This window comes from Condylostylus longicornis, unplaced genomic scaffold (genome assembly GCF_029603195.1).
Source record: "Condylostylus longicornis isolate FDR11 unplaced genomic scaffold, ASM2960319v2 ptg000026l, whole genome shotgun sequence".
Taxonomy (NCBI): domain Eukaryota; kingdom Metazoa; phylum Arthropoda; class Insecta; order Diptera; family Dolichopodidae; genus Condylostylus; species Condylostylus longicornis.
In genome coordinates, this window is record NW_026577995.1 from 765,259 (window position 1) to 784,793 (window position 19,535).

Consider the following 19,535-nt stretch of genomic DNA (forward strand, 5'->3'; position numbering starts at 1 on the left):
CATAATACAGAATTTGATAATACAGAATTGTAAACTATTTACATATTTCTGAAATAATTGAAAAGGAGGTATATAAAAAATTTTATAATATAATTGGTAAGTATATAAAAAATTTCATTTTGGTTAAAAAAGTATTCTTCCTTTATACAAACACTTATATCGCATTATAATCCAATCGTATGATACTCCCAACCAAAACGGGTTATTTAAAGAAATATATGGTTTATATGGTGATGGTTTATATTTTGATATCAAAATTTAGTGTTCAAGTTTTGATTTTTAAATTAACAAATATTCTCTCGTTTGCGTTTTAAAAAATATTGGAGGAATCGAAACATTACATAGAACAAAATGGTTTAACAAATCTTCTTACATACTTTGCGACAATCTATAAGAATCAATTTAAGTTAACATTTTTTAGTTTTATGATTATACATACATAGTTTAAATTGTTTAAAGTTTTTGAAAAATTTAAATTTTCTACATGCACAGCCATTCACGTATATTATACATAATATGTATATTCAAGTACTTCGTGAACATTTTATTAATTAAAATTTGAAAAAAAATTTATATCTGTTGTATTTATAAAAGTAAACTCATAAAACTTTCATACTTTAATATGATTATCTTTATGTTATGAAAGTTTGAAATCTAAAGAGTATTAGGTATTGCACGTCCACGCCACTGATTAATTTGGGGAAGTAAATTAATATAAATTATTATTGCTAACAACAAGAATTTATATCAAGCTTTTTTAAACGACGACAATACAATAATATCTAGAAACAGTATATATACACACTAATGTATAATGTATGTTTAAATTCTATGTTCAAAATTAAAATAGTTTAAATCACTGAGCTTTTCATTAGTATAGATTTATTGTTCAAGGAAATAACATTGAAATTTTAGTTAAGATGAAATTACCTTTACTAATAGTTTTATTGATCCATTATAGTTCAGCAGCCAATATTTTGGGATTAATGAATGTAGCATCACCAAGTCATTCAATTTGGTAATAAATTAATAAATGTGCTTACTAAATAAAGAAATTTTAATAAAATTCTAATATTTTATTTTAATAATCAAACAACATTACAGGAATAATGTATTAGTAAAAGGTTTAGCTGAAAGAGGACACAATGTTACAGTTATAATTACTGATTTACCTAGAAATCCAAAAGATATTTTAAAAAATGTTTCATATTTCAGTGTAGAGGATGTCTACGCTGGAGTTTATGAAGAAGTAGACTTAAAGGAATTATTTGATATTAATCCTTTAAAAATGGGAATAGAATTTTGTTCATATTGTGCAAGTAATTGTAAAGCAACAATGAATTCAAATGGATTTGTTAAGTTTATGAAAACTTATGATAGAAAGTTTAAATTTGATATAATTTTATATGATTTTACTTGCGGTCCGTGTTTATTAGGATTATTGGAATATTTTAATTACCCGCCATTAGTTGGGATTTCAGCATTTCCATTTCCTTCGTTTGGTAATAGTTTTGCTGGTGGTCATGACCATCCCGGTTATATTACCTATCACAGTGCTTTAATTGATCCAGTTAACAGTATTTCGGATAGATTATATAATAATTTTTTATACTTCTTTGAAGCAATGTAAGTTATTATGACTTTTTTTAACTATAAATAAAATGATTTTTTTTTTATCTTCTATTGAAAAAATTTAGATATAAATGGTATGTGTTCTATCCTAATCTGGACCAAATTGTTAGAGAAAAATATTTTCCAAAAGATATGAAATTAGTTCGAGACTTAGAGAAATATGTGACTTTATCACTAGTGAATTCACATCCGTCAATAACACCTGCTGAATCGTTACCACCGAATGTAATTGAAATAGGTGGCTTACAATTAACTGATCCAGAACCGTTACCTAAAGATATAGAAACATTTATAAGTTCAGCGAAAAAAGGTGCAATATTTTTCTCATTAGGAACAAATGTTCGCCCGCAAGATTATTCAGATGAAAATATAGAAATATTTTTAACAATAATGAAAAAGTTTCCGGAATATAATTTTTTGTGGAAATTTGATGCAGACAAAATAAAAAATGAAATACCAAAAAATCTTCTTATAAAAAAATTCTTTCCTCAACGTGATATATTAGGTAATTAATTAATTTATAATAATAAACGTTTTACTATAGTTAAAATAAGTAAATATAAATAATTCCGTGCGTTATAGTAAATAGATAGTGCGATATTTAAAGTGTTTGCAGAGAGCACTAAAGTTTTATTTCAGTTTTATATATGTACATAACTAGCTGATAAGTGATAAGAGGTTCTTTTATCATTTGCGCACAAGTACATACTTATGTATGGACATATTTATATTTTTTATATGCTTATATGCTCAATATGAAGATAAAGCTTGTTTTCACGTACGTACATACTTCAATAGCTCGAGTTATTCTGAATGACCCAGTAGCAAGCATTCAATAACCGTCAAAATAAAACATATAAATTTATATATAATATGTACCTACATATACATGTGTGTATATACATGTATGTATATTAAAATTTCTAATTATTAAATGATTCATGAGACAATAAAAAAATTTAGTACAAAAAATTAATCGAGAAGAATTTTTTTAGATTTTTAATTTAATTTTAAGATTTTTTTTTAAATTTCAATAAGAATGATATATTCGATAATTTAACGCTATATAATTATATTTTAGGAAGATTTTGTAGATACTATATGTGTGTACATATGTACATATATGATTTTGAATGCATGTACACTTAAACAGTTAACAGAAAAATTCTACGTACACTCGGAGAAACTTATTCAATATTGATTTTTTTGAAACTATGATGAAAAAAAAAAATAATTTTTTGTATGTTTCAAACGATAATTCGAAAATATGAGTACTCAAAAATTACGCTTATGGAATAAGTTAAGAAGTTATTTATTAAGAAAGCCCTCATCTGAAGCATATAGTAGCTATGTATATGTATATATGTATATGTACTCAATAAAACTAATTCTAAATTAAAAATTTTGATTTTAAGGAGGGTCGATCGTTTCTTGAACAATTTTTGGTGCAAATAAGTGCTAAAGACTTTTTTAGAAAACGAGGCTACATAAAAATTTATACAATGAATCCAGCCAGGCGTATTAGCATATAATGAAACAGCTACATGTTACTAATTTGTTTCAATACTTGTTCAAAAATATTCCTTTTTGTAACCATTCCGTAGATTATTGATGCAACTTTTTTCATACGAAATTGAAAATTTATTAATAAAACATTTTTTTTTAAATAAAGAAAAAATTGTGTGGAAATATTATAAACACATACATACATATGTATATTATAATTTATCTATTAAATTTGAATCCATCTTATATAATTTTGAAACTATACAACAATATTTAACAAACTTCGCTTCAAGTGTACGTAGACTTTTGCCTTTAAGTGTATATGGATTTGTTTATATTTTTATAAAATTATCATGATGATGCGGCATTATTAGAATGTAATTATAATGCTGAATAAGATTCCAGTCAAAAATAATAAAATAACAAAAGAATATTACATAATGTATATAAATAGATTATGCGACGTAATATTTTTTATGTATGATGAACTTTTTACTTGCATATGTACATATTTACTTATTGTACATACATGAAACACAAACGCCCATTCATTTATTTCCGTAAGCTTATTCTATTTAACAATTAATTACGACATATTATGTACTTTGTATTTTGCTACATATTCGCACACAAAAATTATATATTATGTACATATTATTTACATACCGTACATTAGTATTTAAATAAATGTTAAATTTTAAATTACTTCATTTATGAACTATAATTTTTAATTTCAGCACATCCAAATACAAAAGTTTTCATAAGTCATTGCGGCGGTTTAAGTACCCAAGAATCAATATGGTATGGTGTTCCAATACTTGGATTAGCATTATTTGGTGACCAAATAAGAGTAAGTATTATTTTAATACCGTTATTAATAGACGCTCAAAAGCACAAAATATCACAAGTGAAATGTTTTTTTTTTATTTGTAGAACATAAGAGATGCTGTCCAAAAAGAGATTGCTTTACAAATAGATTATCGTTCCTTATCTGTAAAGAATCTTGAAAATAATTTAAAAGAAATTTTGGAAAACACCAAATATTCTAATAATATCAAATTAATGTCTAAAAGATTTCGGGATCGTCCATTAAAACCATTGGATAATACTATTTGGTGGATCGAATATGTTTTACGGAATCCAAATCCGGAACATTTAAAACCAAAATCATTGAAAATGAACTTTATAACAGCAAACTCACTTGATTTTTTTACACTCATTTTGATAGTTCTACAGGTTATTTTAGTTATATTTTTGGCAGTTATATGGGCTTGTCTTTGCAAAAAAACAAATACATCAGCTAATACGCAGAAAAAAAAGAAATTAAATTAAACAAAATATGATGTGATATTATAATAAATAAAAAATATTTATTTTCCATGAAGTAAATCAATAAATTTGTAAAACTTCAAATGAAAACTGGGTTTTTTGTAATTCTAACAGAGGAGAGGGTGTTTAACAATTTAAATTTGCCGTAGCTCACCACAACATGAACCAGTTATTTTCTAAATAAGTTTTTTCAACAAATTTTGCCTTCATAATTTAAATAAACTATTTTAAAATATTTAAATATTTTAAAACTTAAAATAATTAAATGCCTGTAAATTAAATTAAAGAGAAAATACTTGTAAATTAATTTTAATTTAAGGTATCACTATTATCCAATCAAAAATAAATATTTATTTTACTAAATTATTTTGAACCTATCAAAAACATAAAGAGTCAATTAAGATTGCTGTTCGAAATGTTTAAATAATTTATTACGTTTTTACATATATGTTTGTATATATGTATGTATATATCTATATGTTTTATCATAAGACCCATATGATATGAATATTAATATACAAATAACAGAAATTAAGTAAATTAACTATTGGGTAGCACTACAATTTTTATAAAATTCTTGAGGAAATTAAAAATCAAATCAAAAAATGTCACACTGTTATTCTTTAAATTAATAAGTAAATAAAATTATTGAATAAAATACATGAATTTCTTAAATTAAATACAAAATGTTTTCAAAGTTACATATAATTATATTTTCTTATTATTAAATTATATTATTATACATTAAATAAAAAATAGACTTGTGATGTGAACCATTGACACATATTAAGGTGTTTATAAAGAGAGTAATAGCTTAATCGCGTATCTCGTTTTTTCATCACAATTTTTATTCACTTTAAAATCAGAATTCTCCGTTTTTCTAATGGATATATTTTATTTTTCCAATAAGATTACTCATTTTTTCACCTGGATTTTTGCATTTTTTCTTAAATTATCAACTGAATGTCTCGCCTTCAAATACAAAGTGAATAAACTTTATATACATTTCAGGTACGGAATAATTCTTCTCACTCGAAAATTGCATTTTATAAATATGTATATGATAGTTACTCAGTTACTTCTTCTCAGGCCCTTAATACTTTCAAAATATTCATTCAGTGTATCATGTGTCTTGATGGCTTGAAAATATAATTGTATATATAGATTGAGCTTCTTTTAAAAAAATAAGGTTTTTTCAAATATCCAGTTCCAGCCAGTTTTGCCTAAAAGTATACATACATATGTCAATTTTCGAATTATGAAAGTTTAATTAAAAATAATGAATACAGACAAAAAAACAACAATTTTTTTTCTATCAAGCGGAATTACATAACCATATTGTTATTTTTGGCCTAGTTTTATGAGCTATGAGTTGTGCCAATATAGAATAATATATCCCCGTTCTGTAGGGTGTTTCGCATAAGGTGGCAAATAATTTCAGAGATGATTCTTTGATCAATTTTCAGCAAAACATTGTATGGGAAGGGAGGGCGATACATAAATGCTCATTTTCGAGCTAAAGTCTGTTGAGAAAAATAGCTACCAGATTTTTACTGCATATAAATTAATACTTATAACTTCATATAAATAATAGCTTATGTTCAAACGTGTTTGAATTTGCCTCTTTCGCGTGTACATGTACACATAGGTATGGATGACAATTCTGAAACAGACAATAATGACAGAATGTTTACCAAAATATTTGGTCACTTTTCGCTGAAGTTCAAATATGTTAATTAAGTACTGATGTATCTTAGCCATATTGAATACAAGTTAATTCTTCAATAATATAAAATATAGTTTTGTTAAATATGAGCTGAAAATCTTTAAAACGAAACTTTTGAGGATGTTATATTATGTAGAAAAATATGTATGTGTGAACATACGCATAAATAGCGCATATACATAAAAATTTGAAAATAATATCTTAATACTTTTTTTCACAAAATCTAAGAAATTGTTTGTTTTAGATAAGATTTTTTTTATCTCAAATTTTGTGAATTTCATGTTTTAATATAAATTTCGTCTGATTTAAAACATAATTAGACTATTTTCAAAGAAGATCAAAATGAAACTTTTCCTTACATTCATAATTACAGTTATTTTAATTAATTTCAATAGTGCAGCAAATATTTTGGGTTTCATGAACGTTGCTTCACCAAGTCATTCAATTTGGTAATTTAATATTCATATACACAATTTAATTTAATTAATAATATTTATTAATAAAAAAAATTAAATCTTGCTTATTTTTTGACTTATTATTTTCTTTTACAGGAATAATGTATTAGTAAAGGGTTTAGCTGAACGAGGTCATAATCTTACAATTATAATTTCGGATTTACCTAAAGATTCAAATGAAATCATAAATAATGTGACGTATTTTACTGTTGAAGAAGTTTACAGTGGGATTAACGAAATTGTTCAAATAAAAGATTTTTTTAACTTACCTGCATATAAAAATCCTATTGAGTTTCATGCCTATTGTATTAAAAATTGCGAAGCAACCCTAAATTCAAAAGAATTCAATAAATTTATAAGCACTTATGATCGTAGTTTTAAATTTGATTTAGTTTTATATGATTTTGTATGTGGACCTTGCCTTTTGGGACTACTAGAATATTTTAATTATCCACCATTAATTGCTATATCACCGTTTCCAGTTCTTTCATTTGGTAACAGATTTAATGGAAATCATAATTATGCTGGTTACATTAGTTATTTTGGCGCTTCATTGAATCCAGTCCATAATATATTTGACAGATTTTATAATAATTTTTTGTACCTATTTGAGGCTTTGTAAGTTAAGTTTATAATTTTTATATATGTACATATATAAATATGTATAGGTATAATTTGAGTATTTTTTCAAGAGAGTGTTTAATATATTCTGCATTCTCAAATATCATATATCCATTATTTAACTTTTTCTTTTAAAATTTTAGCTGATATATTTTTACTAAATTTTGAGCATAGAATGTATTTCATTATATTATTATATTTAAATATATATCATTAAAGTTATAGACGTTACATATTTTACCGGGATCTTGATCAAGTAGCAAGAAGCAAGCATTTTCTAAAAGATATCAAATTTATTGGAGATTTAGAAAAGAGTGTGATGATTTCATTGGTAAATACTCATCCGTCAGTAACTTCAGCACAACCAATACCACCGAATGTAATTGAAGTTGGAGGTCTTCAAATAACAGATGTTAAACCTTTGCCAAAAAATTTAGAAAACTTTATAACTTCAGGCAAAAAGGGTGCAATATTATTTTCATTGGGCACAAATGTGCGACCGGAGGATATTTCCGACGAATACATTGACATTTTCTTTACAGTTATAAAAAATTTTCCTGATTATAATTTTATGCTAAAATTTGATGAAACAAAAATAAAATTAAATATGCCGAAAAATCTTTTAATTAAAAGATTTTTTCCACAACGTGATATATTGGGTAAGTTATTCATTTAACTGGAAATTTCAGCCTTTATTTTCTCAAAAAGACTTGAAATTGATTAAATTTTCCTTAACTCAATTTTAGCACATCCAAATACAAAGCTGTTTATAACACACTGTGGCGGATTAAGTATACAAGAATCTATTTGGCATGGAGTTCCATTTCTGGGATTATCATTATTTTCTGATCAAGTCAAAGTATATAATTAATGATAATATAAATAACTACTATATGCATAGTATTAAATTATTAATATAATTTATATTTTAGAATGCTAAAGATGCTGTACAAAGAGGAATTGCAGTTCAAGTGGAATTTTTTAATTTAACAAAGCAAACATTTGAGTATGGTATAAGAGAAGTCTTGGAAAATGACAAGTATGCTAAGAACATTAAACTGATGTCGAAACAATTCCGTGATACTCCTATGAAACCGTTAGAAACTGCTATTTGGTGGATTGAATATATTTTACGTCATCCGAATTCCGATTATCTAAAATTAAAATCACTACAAATGAATTATTTTACTGCTAATTCTTATGATTTTATTGTGATTGTTTTAACTATTTTTTATTTAATTTTAATTTCTATATTAATATTAATTTGGAAATGTTGGATAAAAAAATCAAATACAAAATATTTGGAGAAGAAGTTAAATTAATTAATAAAAGTATGTATATGTATGTATAAAGTAATAAAAAAATGAGTGCGTGTATTGCTGTAATTTAATTATACATACATACAAACTTTGAATTACCATAAAATTTAATAAATATCAAAATCAGTACATACATACACATAAACACCTTCTTTATGCTTGATTCAGAATTTAAAATGGGTGATCAATTGGATGATTAATTAAAATATATTTGAATATTATAAAATTTGATTAGAATTAAAATTTTGAAATATTGCCGAAATACAGTGCCTTTAATTATTTTTAACTTCTTCCTTTAGCAGTTATTCATGAAATATAAAATTATTGTATCAAATATTACTGAATATATATATCATGTAAAACGGGCCAAAACTGGCAATTTAAAAAAAGTTATACTTTTTCTTTGCGTCTAAAACCAGGTTAGGCCATTTTTCTAAAAGGAAAATTTAAAAAAAAAATTGGTCTTGGGAAACATAATTTTAGTGCAACATACATAATCATAAATGTTCTATATATGAATTTGGGACCACAATTTAAAAATATGTAAAATTTTTCTGAAACTTTTAAATGCATTTATATGGAAATATAACTTTTAGGGCTGAAAATGTCATAACTTACCTCGATGAAATTTCTTTTATTTGTACATACTTACTCACTTGCGTTACAAAACTGCTACGTCGGTACTAATAAAAAACTTTATTGCTATAAAAGCAACACGTAACTTATGCAAAAAACTATTTTGAAAACATTTTCAATTTTGTTTTCCAATTGTAATATTGAAACATGAATATACTCTCATCAATAATCTAAAAACCCACTGTATTTTAATCTGAAAAAATCTATTAGAAACGTTGAAAGTACATAACTGACAAGAAAAATGTGATACGAGTTATACCTTATGCATTTCCAAGTAACAATCTTAGTCGATAATGATTAAGTGCGCTCTGGATTTGTTTGCATCTTATTTGCATCTTAATCGATATTGCATTGCAGCTAATAAAAGCCTTTTAACTTTTAATCATAATTACTTTTGTATTATAACTGACGAAGAAAAAAACAAATGTCAAGCAATTAATAATGCCTGCCATATCGTTAAAATTTTTTGGCATTTTTTGTAACAAAAAAAAATTTTAATTGCTGATTTTGTTTTTTGTAAGAAATCGAAAATTTTGAAGAGGATAGGTAATTTTGTTTGATGAAATTAAGTTCTAGAAATATTCAAGCCAAAAATAATTTGTTGCTAAGGTAAGGGGTCAACTGGTTATAATATGCAAAATTTTCAATACAAAGATATTTTCAGCATAAATTGTTGATGGCCAGTTTGTGATTGTCAGATGCCATTATTGTCGGCCGGCATTATAGATTATATTTGACATTATAGATTATATCTTTATACGAATATATATGTACATTGTGAAGACAAATCAACTGTTAAATGAAAATTTTTGTGTGAAATAAAAATGCCAAATATCAATTTTTCAATCATATATCCTTTTATTAAAGTTTTTGTTTTTTTTTTTTCAATTTTTTTTTCCATTTTTGAATTTTTTGTTTTTTTTTGTTTTAATCATCCTAGCTTAATTCTCTTTTTATTTTTTTTTGTTTTCAATTTTTTGTTTTTTATTTAAATCTATAGGCTTAAAAGTTGAAATGAATTTTAATAAAATTTTTGTTTTTTCTTGTTATTTTTGTTTTATAATAATTAATTTTATTTAATTATTATTTTTATTATAAATTAATAATTTTATTTGTTATACAACATAATAGAAAGACTTTGTTTTCTTTTTTGTTATTTAATTTATATAGCCTTATTTTTTTTATGTGTGTGTGAATCTGTATAATATTGTTTTTTCTTTGTATTTTAAGGACAAAATTAGTAATTTTTTAAAATCTGTCTTATTTTTTTTGTTTTTAATTTTAGTCTATTTACTTGAATATTCTATATTTGTATTTAATTATGATATTAATTAAATGCGATTTTGTATTTTTTTTTTTCAATTATAGAAATTCAATTTTAAAATATTTTCATTAAAAATTTTTGTTTCTTATGTTTTAGTATTCTTTAAAAATTCTTTGCTTGACTATTTTGGATTTTTTTATTTCTTTTATTTTGTTTGTTTTATGAAACCGAATTTATTTTCATCTTGTTTTTAGATTAAAAAATTTTATGTCCCATAAATATATAGCTTCTTTTTAATTTGTATTATTTAATTTGATAATTTTATTTAGATTGGTATTGTTGGTATTTGTTTTTAAAGTATTAATTTTGTATGTATTTTTTTTTTTTTGTTAATATTATATTAATTTTATAATAATATAATGATGAGATAATAAGAAAATAGCCTGGGCATACGCATGTATTTTTAGTTATGGTTATTATCTACTTCAATTATAATTTCTAAAATTTATTTTATAAAAGTTTAGCGTAAAGTTGTTCAAAACAAAAATACACAAAAAATAAAAAGAGTAAATAACTTACCTATCTAAAAAAAAAACAAGAAAAAATAATATTTTTTAATTCCTTTTCATACATATACATTTTTATTGAAATGAGATCTAAATACATAATAATTATAATTATATATTTATTTATATATTTTATTTTTATTTTATTCAGTATGTTTTATGTAAGTTAAAAAAAATGTTTTGTGATTAATAATACAAAAAAAAAATTTTACGCGGCAGTAGAGTAAAGACATTTTCATAAACGCAATACTGAAAAACAATAACTGTGAAACGCAATACTAGTCGCTATATCCTGAAAAATTTGCCAGATTCAGGAAGAAACTAAGTTAACATCATTTGTTTATGTAAGTTTCACTATAACTATAGTTTTCACTATAAATCGCGATATGCTGCGTTTATAAAAATGCCATTTTATTTGAGTCAATTATTGAAAACGCCGGTCATCATCAAATTTGAAACAGGAAATTTAATAAAAATTAATATACGAGTTAAATAAAAAATTAATAAAGGTTAATTCAAATATTTATAAATTTCTTAAAAAATATTAAATAAATTTATTCAGTTATTTAAAAATTATTTATTACGTACTGGTTTTATTTTTCTTAATCTCCACACGCTCAAAAGAATATAAAATTATAAAATTATAAAACGGATATAAAATTTGAATTTTCGTTTATTTAACAAACGCTGTAAATTGTATTTTAAAGAGTAGATTTTAAAATTATGTTTTTTCATGCCAAAATGTGACGTTTAATTCTGTTCCGGTGACAACACTCTTGCTTGCAATAATTGGCTCAAATAAAAAAACAAAAGTTAAAAGTTAAAGTCAATTTTAACAAATAGATTATTTTAATTTTCGTTGGTTAATTTAAAATTAAAATTAAATTTTTAACTAAAATATTGTTGAAAATATATAATAAGTATTAATTTTTCTTAAATTTTTTGAAAAAATTAAGTCAGATTGTTAAGAAACTGTAAAACCTTATGAGAAATTAATAAGAAGAATGTTTCAAGAAAAAATATTGGATAAACATAATATAGAACATATTGATGAAGCAAAAAATTTCAAATTTTATTTATATATTATTTGGAAAAATTAAAAAGAATTTTGTTGCTTTCAATTTAAAAAATGAAATTTTACTTTCTTTTATATTTTAGGAAAAGAATCCCTAATTGGTAGATAGATGAACCAAAATCAGTAAATTTTCTTGATAAATTATTCATTATGAAATTTTGGAAACCGATTTTAATACGTTTAACAAATGGATTGGAAGAGAAAATATTCATTAAGAATTAATTAAAATTGCATAAGGACATCGCATTTGAATAACATTCTCAAATTATAATATGATTTTGATAGAAAAATTAAAATTTCAACTGAATCAGTAAGAAACTATTTTGAAAATAAGTGATTTAAATAGCTAATTTTTTTAATTATTTGTTATAAATATAGTTCATATTAAATTTACACATTATTGAATTATCTAAAAAAAAATAATCTATTTATAAATGACTTCAACACGGTAAAATTTGAACACAAAAAAATTTAAAATAAAAAGAACAATTTATTTACAAACAAACTAAAAAAAACCATTTATTAAATAATCCTCTGGGACAGAAATAATATTTTATTTTTTTTTTGGTACTTATCATTTATATACATATATATTTTAATGCTTGTATTTATTGAATTTTATATCACAACTTAAAATAGAATTTAAATTAACCAAAAACAATATTTGAAATTTTTAATATAAAAATGTACAATAATAATTCTTTTTTTTTTTGTTATATATTAATTTTTCGAAAATTGAATGCTTTCACCTATTAGAAAAAACTTTTTTTTATTCTGTTACGAGTATATATCCTTTTTAGAGTAAAATACATGTAAGTTTTGTGAATTTCTGATGCTTTCGTAAATTTTTTAGTTCAATTTACCTTAATGAATAGATTGCAATTCTTTTTTAATTTATCTTTATAAATATTCCCTCACATATTAAAGTTAGTTTAAAAGTGTAATTATTGTACTTTGCTGAAAATTTTTATTTGTATCAATAAATTTTATTTTTGAAAAATACACTAAATTTGTAATGTGATGTAGCATCTTGCTTCATAGATTTTTAGGAAAATCAAACTTTGCTTTCTTAAAAGGTTTATAAAAGTACATTAAGATAGATATGTTTTTGCTGTTGATTTCAATTAAATATTGCATTTTGTAAATATTTTAAGTAAATGTTAAACATTTGGAAGAAAATTTGACTTTTAAATTTAAAAAATTTTAATATTTTCTATATATTTTTTATGCTTTTTTTATTGTAAATATTCCATTGGAAGAATGGTTTGCAAAAATTTAAAGAATTCTCAATAATGCTTGTTATCTTATAAACTTAATAATAAACATAATTTGAAAAGAATATTTTAAAAAAATCATATTATTAAAATTTAATTTTTATAAGGCTATATGCATTCAATTTTCTAACATAACATATTCATTTCAATCAAAAATATATATAGCTAATTCAAAATTTTGTATAATATATTCTATTTTATTTTTGATGTGATTTTTTATCTAATTTCAATTTTAAATATAATTTTTTTTACCAATTACCTTTTTTCTTTTTAAATTATTATCAAACATAATTTTATTTTAATTTTATTTCCAATTTTAAATCTAATGTAACACACATATGTATATGTATGTGTATATACATATACATTGTAATTTTAAAATTTTCCTAAAATATTATTATTCAATTAACATTAAAACAAAAAACGAAACATTAATATATACATATATATGTATACGTATCTTTAGTTCAATAATTAAAATTTAACTTAGAATTATTTATATACTTACAATTTTAATAATATTTTTTATTATGATACAGTTTAGTATATTGTGTATATAAGTATATTCTATATATGTATATACAACAATATAATATAGTTTTTTTTTCTTCATATTTTTAAAACTAATTAACACAGGCAATAAACAAATAACGAACAGTTAATAAAAAATAAATTTTTCTATTGCTTTATAAGTTTTATTAAAAATAAAATTTTAAAATGAAAATATACGGATATTTTGCAGATTGAATAATCTAAAAATTATTATTTTCCTTATTAAAGAACACAAATATTTAAAAATTGAAATGAATTGAATCAAAGAAATTTTTATAAATTGAAAATTTTAGAATTTTAGAAAAAAAAAATAAAATTTATAAATATTATATAAATAATCAGTTTAAATTGTGTTCTAAATTGTAACAAATAAAATTGATTTATTCATTTTATAGGCAAATTTAAAAATTTATAAAAAAAATTGTAACAGAAAAAAATATAAAAATCAGGTTATTTAGCATGTATGTATTTTCAAAATATTATAAGAAAATTAATTTTAAATAATTTTCAATTAAAATTTAGTTTAAATTGTACATACAAACAATATATTATGCATATAATTAAGACTTGATGTAAAAAAAAAGAAATTTCGAAAATTAATTTTGAAAATGCAGCAATTTTGTTGCATATTTAATTTTAATTCGAGCCCAAAATAACTATTCAAATTGTTAAGTATAGTTATTTTTATTAACTGTTTTAAAAATTATAAAAAAAGCACTTTTTCTAATAGCTAAATAATATGGCGAATTTAATAACAATTTTCCTTTCAATTTTAATATTATATATGTGTATATATACATATATTTTTATTTTACCAAAAACTTTAAAAAATTGTATTTTAAAAATAAAACAATATATATATATATGTATATGTATATATGCACATATAAAATTTAAATATATTTTCTATGTATACTACAGCAATAACTTTCTAAAATAAAATTTAGCAAAATTTACAGGCATTTTTTTAAGGAGTAAATATTATTTAATTATTTATTTATATATAGTATATGTAATAGAATTAATAGGAAATTAAATTTCTTTATCAACTCTTAAACAAGCTAAAATATATACTTACTTAAAAATAAAAATATTAAATTTTTTTTTTCAAATCTTGGCACTTTTTTTTCTTTTAACTTTTTTTTTCTTTACTAACATTAAAAAAAAGAACTTAACATTTTTTTTGTAATATAGGTGAATTTCTTAAATTAATTAAACATAAAAACTTAAACAGAATTAAACAAAGCTTAAAATTATTAAAAAAAATTGAGGTATTTCGTTTAAAATAAGTCAAAACTGTCTGGAACATTTATTAAATTTTATTTTCAATTTAAATGATTTTTTATTTTATTATAATTTTAAAATTTAGTAATGGAAAATTGTAAAATTTTACTTTTAAGAAGTTTTGTAAAAATTTTGGTAATTTAGTCGAATTGTAAATTAAAAAAAATTGCAAAAATATATAAAATGTCATTTTAGAACATTCGAATTATAATTTTTATTTATATTACATTTTAAATATTGTTTATTACTTCATTAATATTAATTTGCTTTATTCTTGCTTTTATTTGACGTTTTTAAACACTTTGGATCATTTGACGTTGTAAAAATTTTTCGGCTTACAATTTTTATTACAAAACTTTGCAGTATTTAAGAAAATTATAATTTTGTAATTATTTTAATATTTTAAGTTGAGTATAAAATAATACAAACGAAATTTCGCTTAAAGAAATCACAAGTAGATTGTAATTAGAAATAATTATATACTATTTTAATTAGGTTTTAAATGTAAGAATATGTATAAAAATAAAAATTGCAAATGTTAACGAAATTATAAAAATGATGGTATTATAATGCTTGTTGGTTAATTATAAGAATGAAATTTTAATTTTGAAAAGTTTATTTAAAAACTATTACCAACTTTTTTAAAATACTTTTGAACATAACTGAGTAAAAATTGAAATTAAAACAAAACATCTTAAAAGAAAATTAGAACAAAATAATTAAGTATTTGTTTTTCCTTACATAATATTGTTTTTTTACTATTAATTTATTTAAAAACAAAAAAAAATTTAAAATTCAATTCTAAGAGAAAGAAAGCTTTGACTCATTTCATTAACTTATATTTTAATTATTTAAACTTAGTTTTTGTAATTTCCTTACATAATATTTTTTTCTTTTCCATTAATATTATCATATTATTTAAAAAAAAAAAAGAATTAGTTTTATGTATTTTAATTTTTGAATTTCAATTCAATGCATAGCCATTTTTTTTACAACAAAAAAAAAAATATAAGAAACAAAAATGAAACATTTAAGAATTTTTTATTTGTAGTAAAAATTACTTTTAGAATTATTTAAAATATTATTTATAAAATACAATATGTTTTTACTAAATAGGAAATTTTCTGAAATGCACTTGTTTTTTTTTTTTTGTATTTTGCTATACGAACAAACCTTTTATTATTTTTTCTTTTTAAGTATAGCAAAAAATTTTTTATAGTGTTTTTATAATTTTTTCCTTGTTTGGTTTTTTTTTTTTTATTTAAGCGGAAATCGTTTAAAAAAATCGACTTATATCTATATATATAAAATATATTATGTACATCAAGTTAATAGAAAAAAAATTAAATAATAAAAAAAAAATTGAAATTAAATATAAAATAATAAAAAAATATAAAATATAGTGTTTGTAACAATGCTAATATGGTATGTTTGCACATTTATTTTTTAATTGTTGAAATTAATAATATTGAAATGAATATACAAACAATATACACACACATAATTGTATATAAAAACTTTTTGTTTTCCAAGAGCTTTAAAAAAAAAAAAATTAAATTTGTTGAAAAAAAATTGGAGATTTTCGATAATTCAGACATGCACTGAAAATTCTAAATTAAATCCTAAAAATCTTTTCACAAATACTTACAAATTTGCAAAAACTGAATATTTTACTTTTGCAGATTTGTAACCAATCTGCAAAAGTAAAATATTCAATAAATAATTAAAAAAATAAATAAAATATTCAATAAAAAACCAATTTGTAATTCTTTAATTATTTGTCTGTGTTAAATTCAATATTTTTATATTATGTACATCTTCTAATTTATGATATTTTTTAAGTAGTTATAAAAAAAACTTAAGTATTCCTTTAGAACTTTAAGCACAAATGTCATTTCCGAACATGCTTTTTTTGCAATTTGGATTAATCGAATATGCTTTATATTAAGAACTAAGTCACATCAGAATTATCGAAAATCCCCATTATATTTAAGAAATTTTATTTGTAGTTGTTTTCTATATAATTTAGGTATGCGTGCATAAATTAACTAAATTATTTAATTATTATTCTAAAACAATGTTGTATATATTTTGCATTAAAGTATATATTCCATTTCAATATACATGATTTAACTTAAAACAATTGATATATAGAAAAAATTTTATGTAATGCGAGTTTTTCAATTTCTTTAATTTATTTTGCATATTTTTCAAACTATTGAATGTAGATATTTTTTATTTTTAATGATTTTCTATTACAATTATTAATTATTATGAATTATGTATAGCTTGTTGTTAATAATAAAAAGCAACAGAAAACAGAATCTATTAATTTTTGTAAAAAAAAATTTTCATATAAAAATTCAGTAATAAAATTCATATAATTTAATTCTTTTTTTTTTTAATAAATCAAAAATAAATTTTTTGATATACATAAATGTAATTTAAAACTTTATTAATATTAATTTATGTTGTATATATATCAAGTATGTACTATATAACATTTATATATATATATATATATATAAATAACATTTATATATATATATAACATTTAAAATGTTATATATATATATAACATTTATATATATATATATATATATATATATATATATATATATATATATATATATATATATATATATATATAAATAAAATTATTTGAAAATATTTTCACTAAAAAAATTGTAACTGCATATAAATGTATAAGTATACAAAGTTAAACTTTAAAACAGTAATTATTTTTTTTAATTAGAGTGCTTTTAAAAGAATAAATAAAAAGTATATAGATATTTTCGATTTTTAGTTAATTAAATTTATTAAAGTTTAATATTTGAATCTTATAGATAGATAAAGTGCATTGTTTAAAGTTTGAATAATCGGTTTGAATAATATTTATAAGTAAATTTCAAATTTTTAAAATAATTATAAAAGATTCTATATTATTGCGCTTTAACTATTAATTTATTTGTAATTTTAAATGCACATTGAATGAAATAAAAAAAAAAATATATAAAAGGTGAATTTTATTAAATTTCGTGTTTTTGAAAATTCAGTTCTAACTTTTCTAGTATTCTAGCAGCGTGTTAGTTTAATAAGAAACGTTTAGAAAGTATTCTTGAAAATTAAGTGTAGAGCAGAAATATGAAAAAATTAGAAGTTGTATTTTCCTTGTTGCCAACCATATTTTTTTTTACCTAAACTTTTTTCTAAAAATTTTTCCGATTTTAAAACAATACTTTTATTTCTTCAGATTTTTTCTCACTACTTGACGTAAGAAATTCTTTGTTTTTTCTTAGAAATGTGAAAATTTTGAAAAATATAAATTACTTTTAATTATTCACATTTACCAATGTGATAAAACTCTTGGAGAAACTAAAGAGCTCTTGTAGAAAATTTTTGTTTAACAAAATATTTTTGTAATTATTTTTATTACAATATAAATTAAATGTTAAATAATTTAAAAGTGTATCGTAGTAATGTAATCAAAAAAGAAATAGAATTTAATTTATATGAAATTTAATTCTATATAATTTAAATATAGGTGAAATAAATAAATTAATAAAATATCGTGGTTAATTTTTGAAAGTTTGTTTTTTTAAGATTTTTAAGATTTTATTATATTAATTGAATATTAATACAATAATAGATATTATACAGTTTTTATGTTGTATGAAATTTAAATATCTTTAAAAAAAAAACATATTTAATAATAAATATTTTAATTAGAAGTTATAAATATAAATTTAAACTTTAAGAGTAAAGATTTTTCATTTTGTGTTTTTATTTTTTTTTAGTGAAAACTATAATATTTATATATATATATATTTATATATATATATATATAAATATGTTTTAAATAAATAATGTATAAATAAATATATAAAAACATTATTTATATATATAAATAATATATAATTAATGTAGATATATTTACATATTATTATTTATAGTAAATGTCATAAAAAAGTTAAGCGATTGTAAAAATTTTACATATTTTTGTTTTTTTTTACTATTTTTAAAAATTCATATACAAATATTTAATATGTTTATTCATTTAATAATTGTTGTATAATTATATAGAATTATGTTGTTGTAAGCGATAAATTAAAAAAGTTTTTAATATATATTTTTTTTATTATAATATTTTAATATTTCATATACTTTTTTAAATTCATTTTTAGAAAAGAAGTTTAGAAAGTTTAATCAATCCTTAAGTACTACAAATTTGGGAACGAAAATTCAATTAAGTAGCGCATAATTATATATTATACTAGTATATAGGAATTATTTAGT

General features: G+C 20.8%; 2 protein-coding genes across 2 annotated transcripts; both read left to right on the top strand.

Annotated features, from left to right (window-relative positions):
- The first annotated feature begins 885 nt into the window (after nucleotides 1-885).
- On the top strand, nucleotides 886-5,040 carry LOC129607172 (UDP-glucosyltransferase 2-like). The gene is made up of 5 exons (XM_055517939.1): nucleotides 886-1,018; nucleotides 1,105-1,626; nucleotides 1,698-2,137; nucleotides 3,876-3,988; nucleotides 4,072-5,040. The coding sequence occupies exons 1-5, from the start codon at nucleotides 921-923 to the stop codon at nucleotides 4,468-4,470; spliced, it is 1,572 nt and encodes a 523-aa protein (XP_055373914.1). The 5' UTR covers nucleotides 886-920; the 3' UTR covers nucleotides 4,471-5,040.
- A 1,495-nt stretch (nucleotides 5,041-6,535) lies between these two features.
- LOC129607030 (UDP-glucosyltransferase 2-like) lies at nucleotides 6,536-8,453 on the top strand (the record flags this gene model as incomplete). The annotated part of the gene is made up of 5 exons (XM_055517721.1): nucleotides 6,536-6,642; nucleotides 6,745-7,266; nucleotides 7,489-7,928; nucleotides 8,016-8,128; nucleotides 8,202-8,453. Coding segments are annotated over exons 1-5 (1,434 nt in total), but the record flags the coding sequence as incomplete, so codon positions are not given.
- Between the last annotated feature and the right edge of the window lie 11,082 nt (nucleotides 8,454-19,535).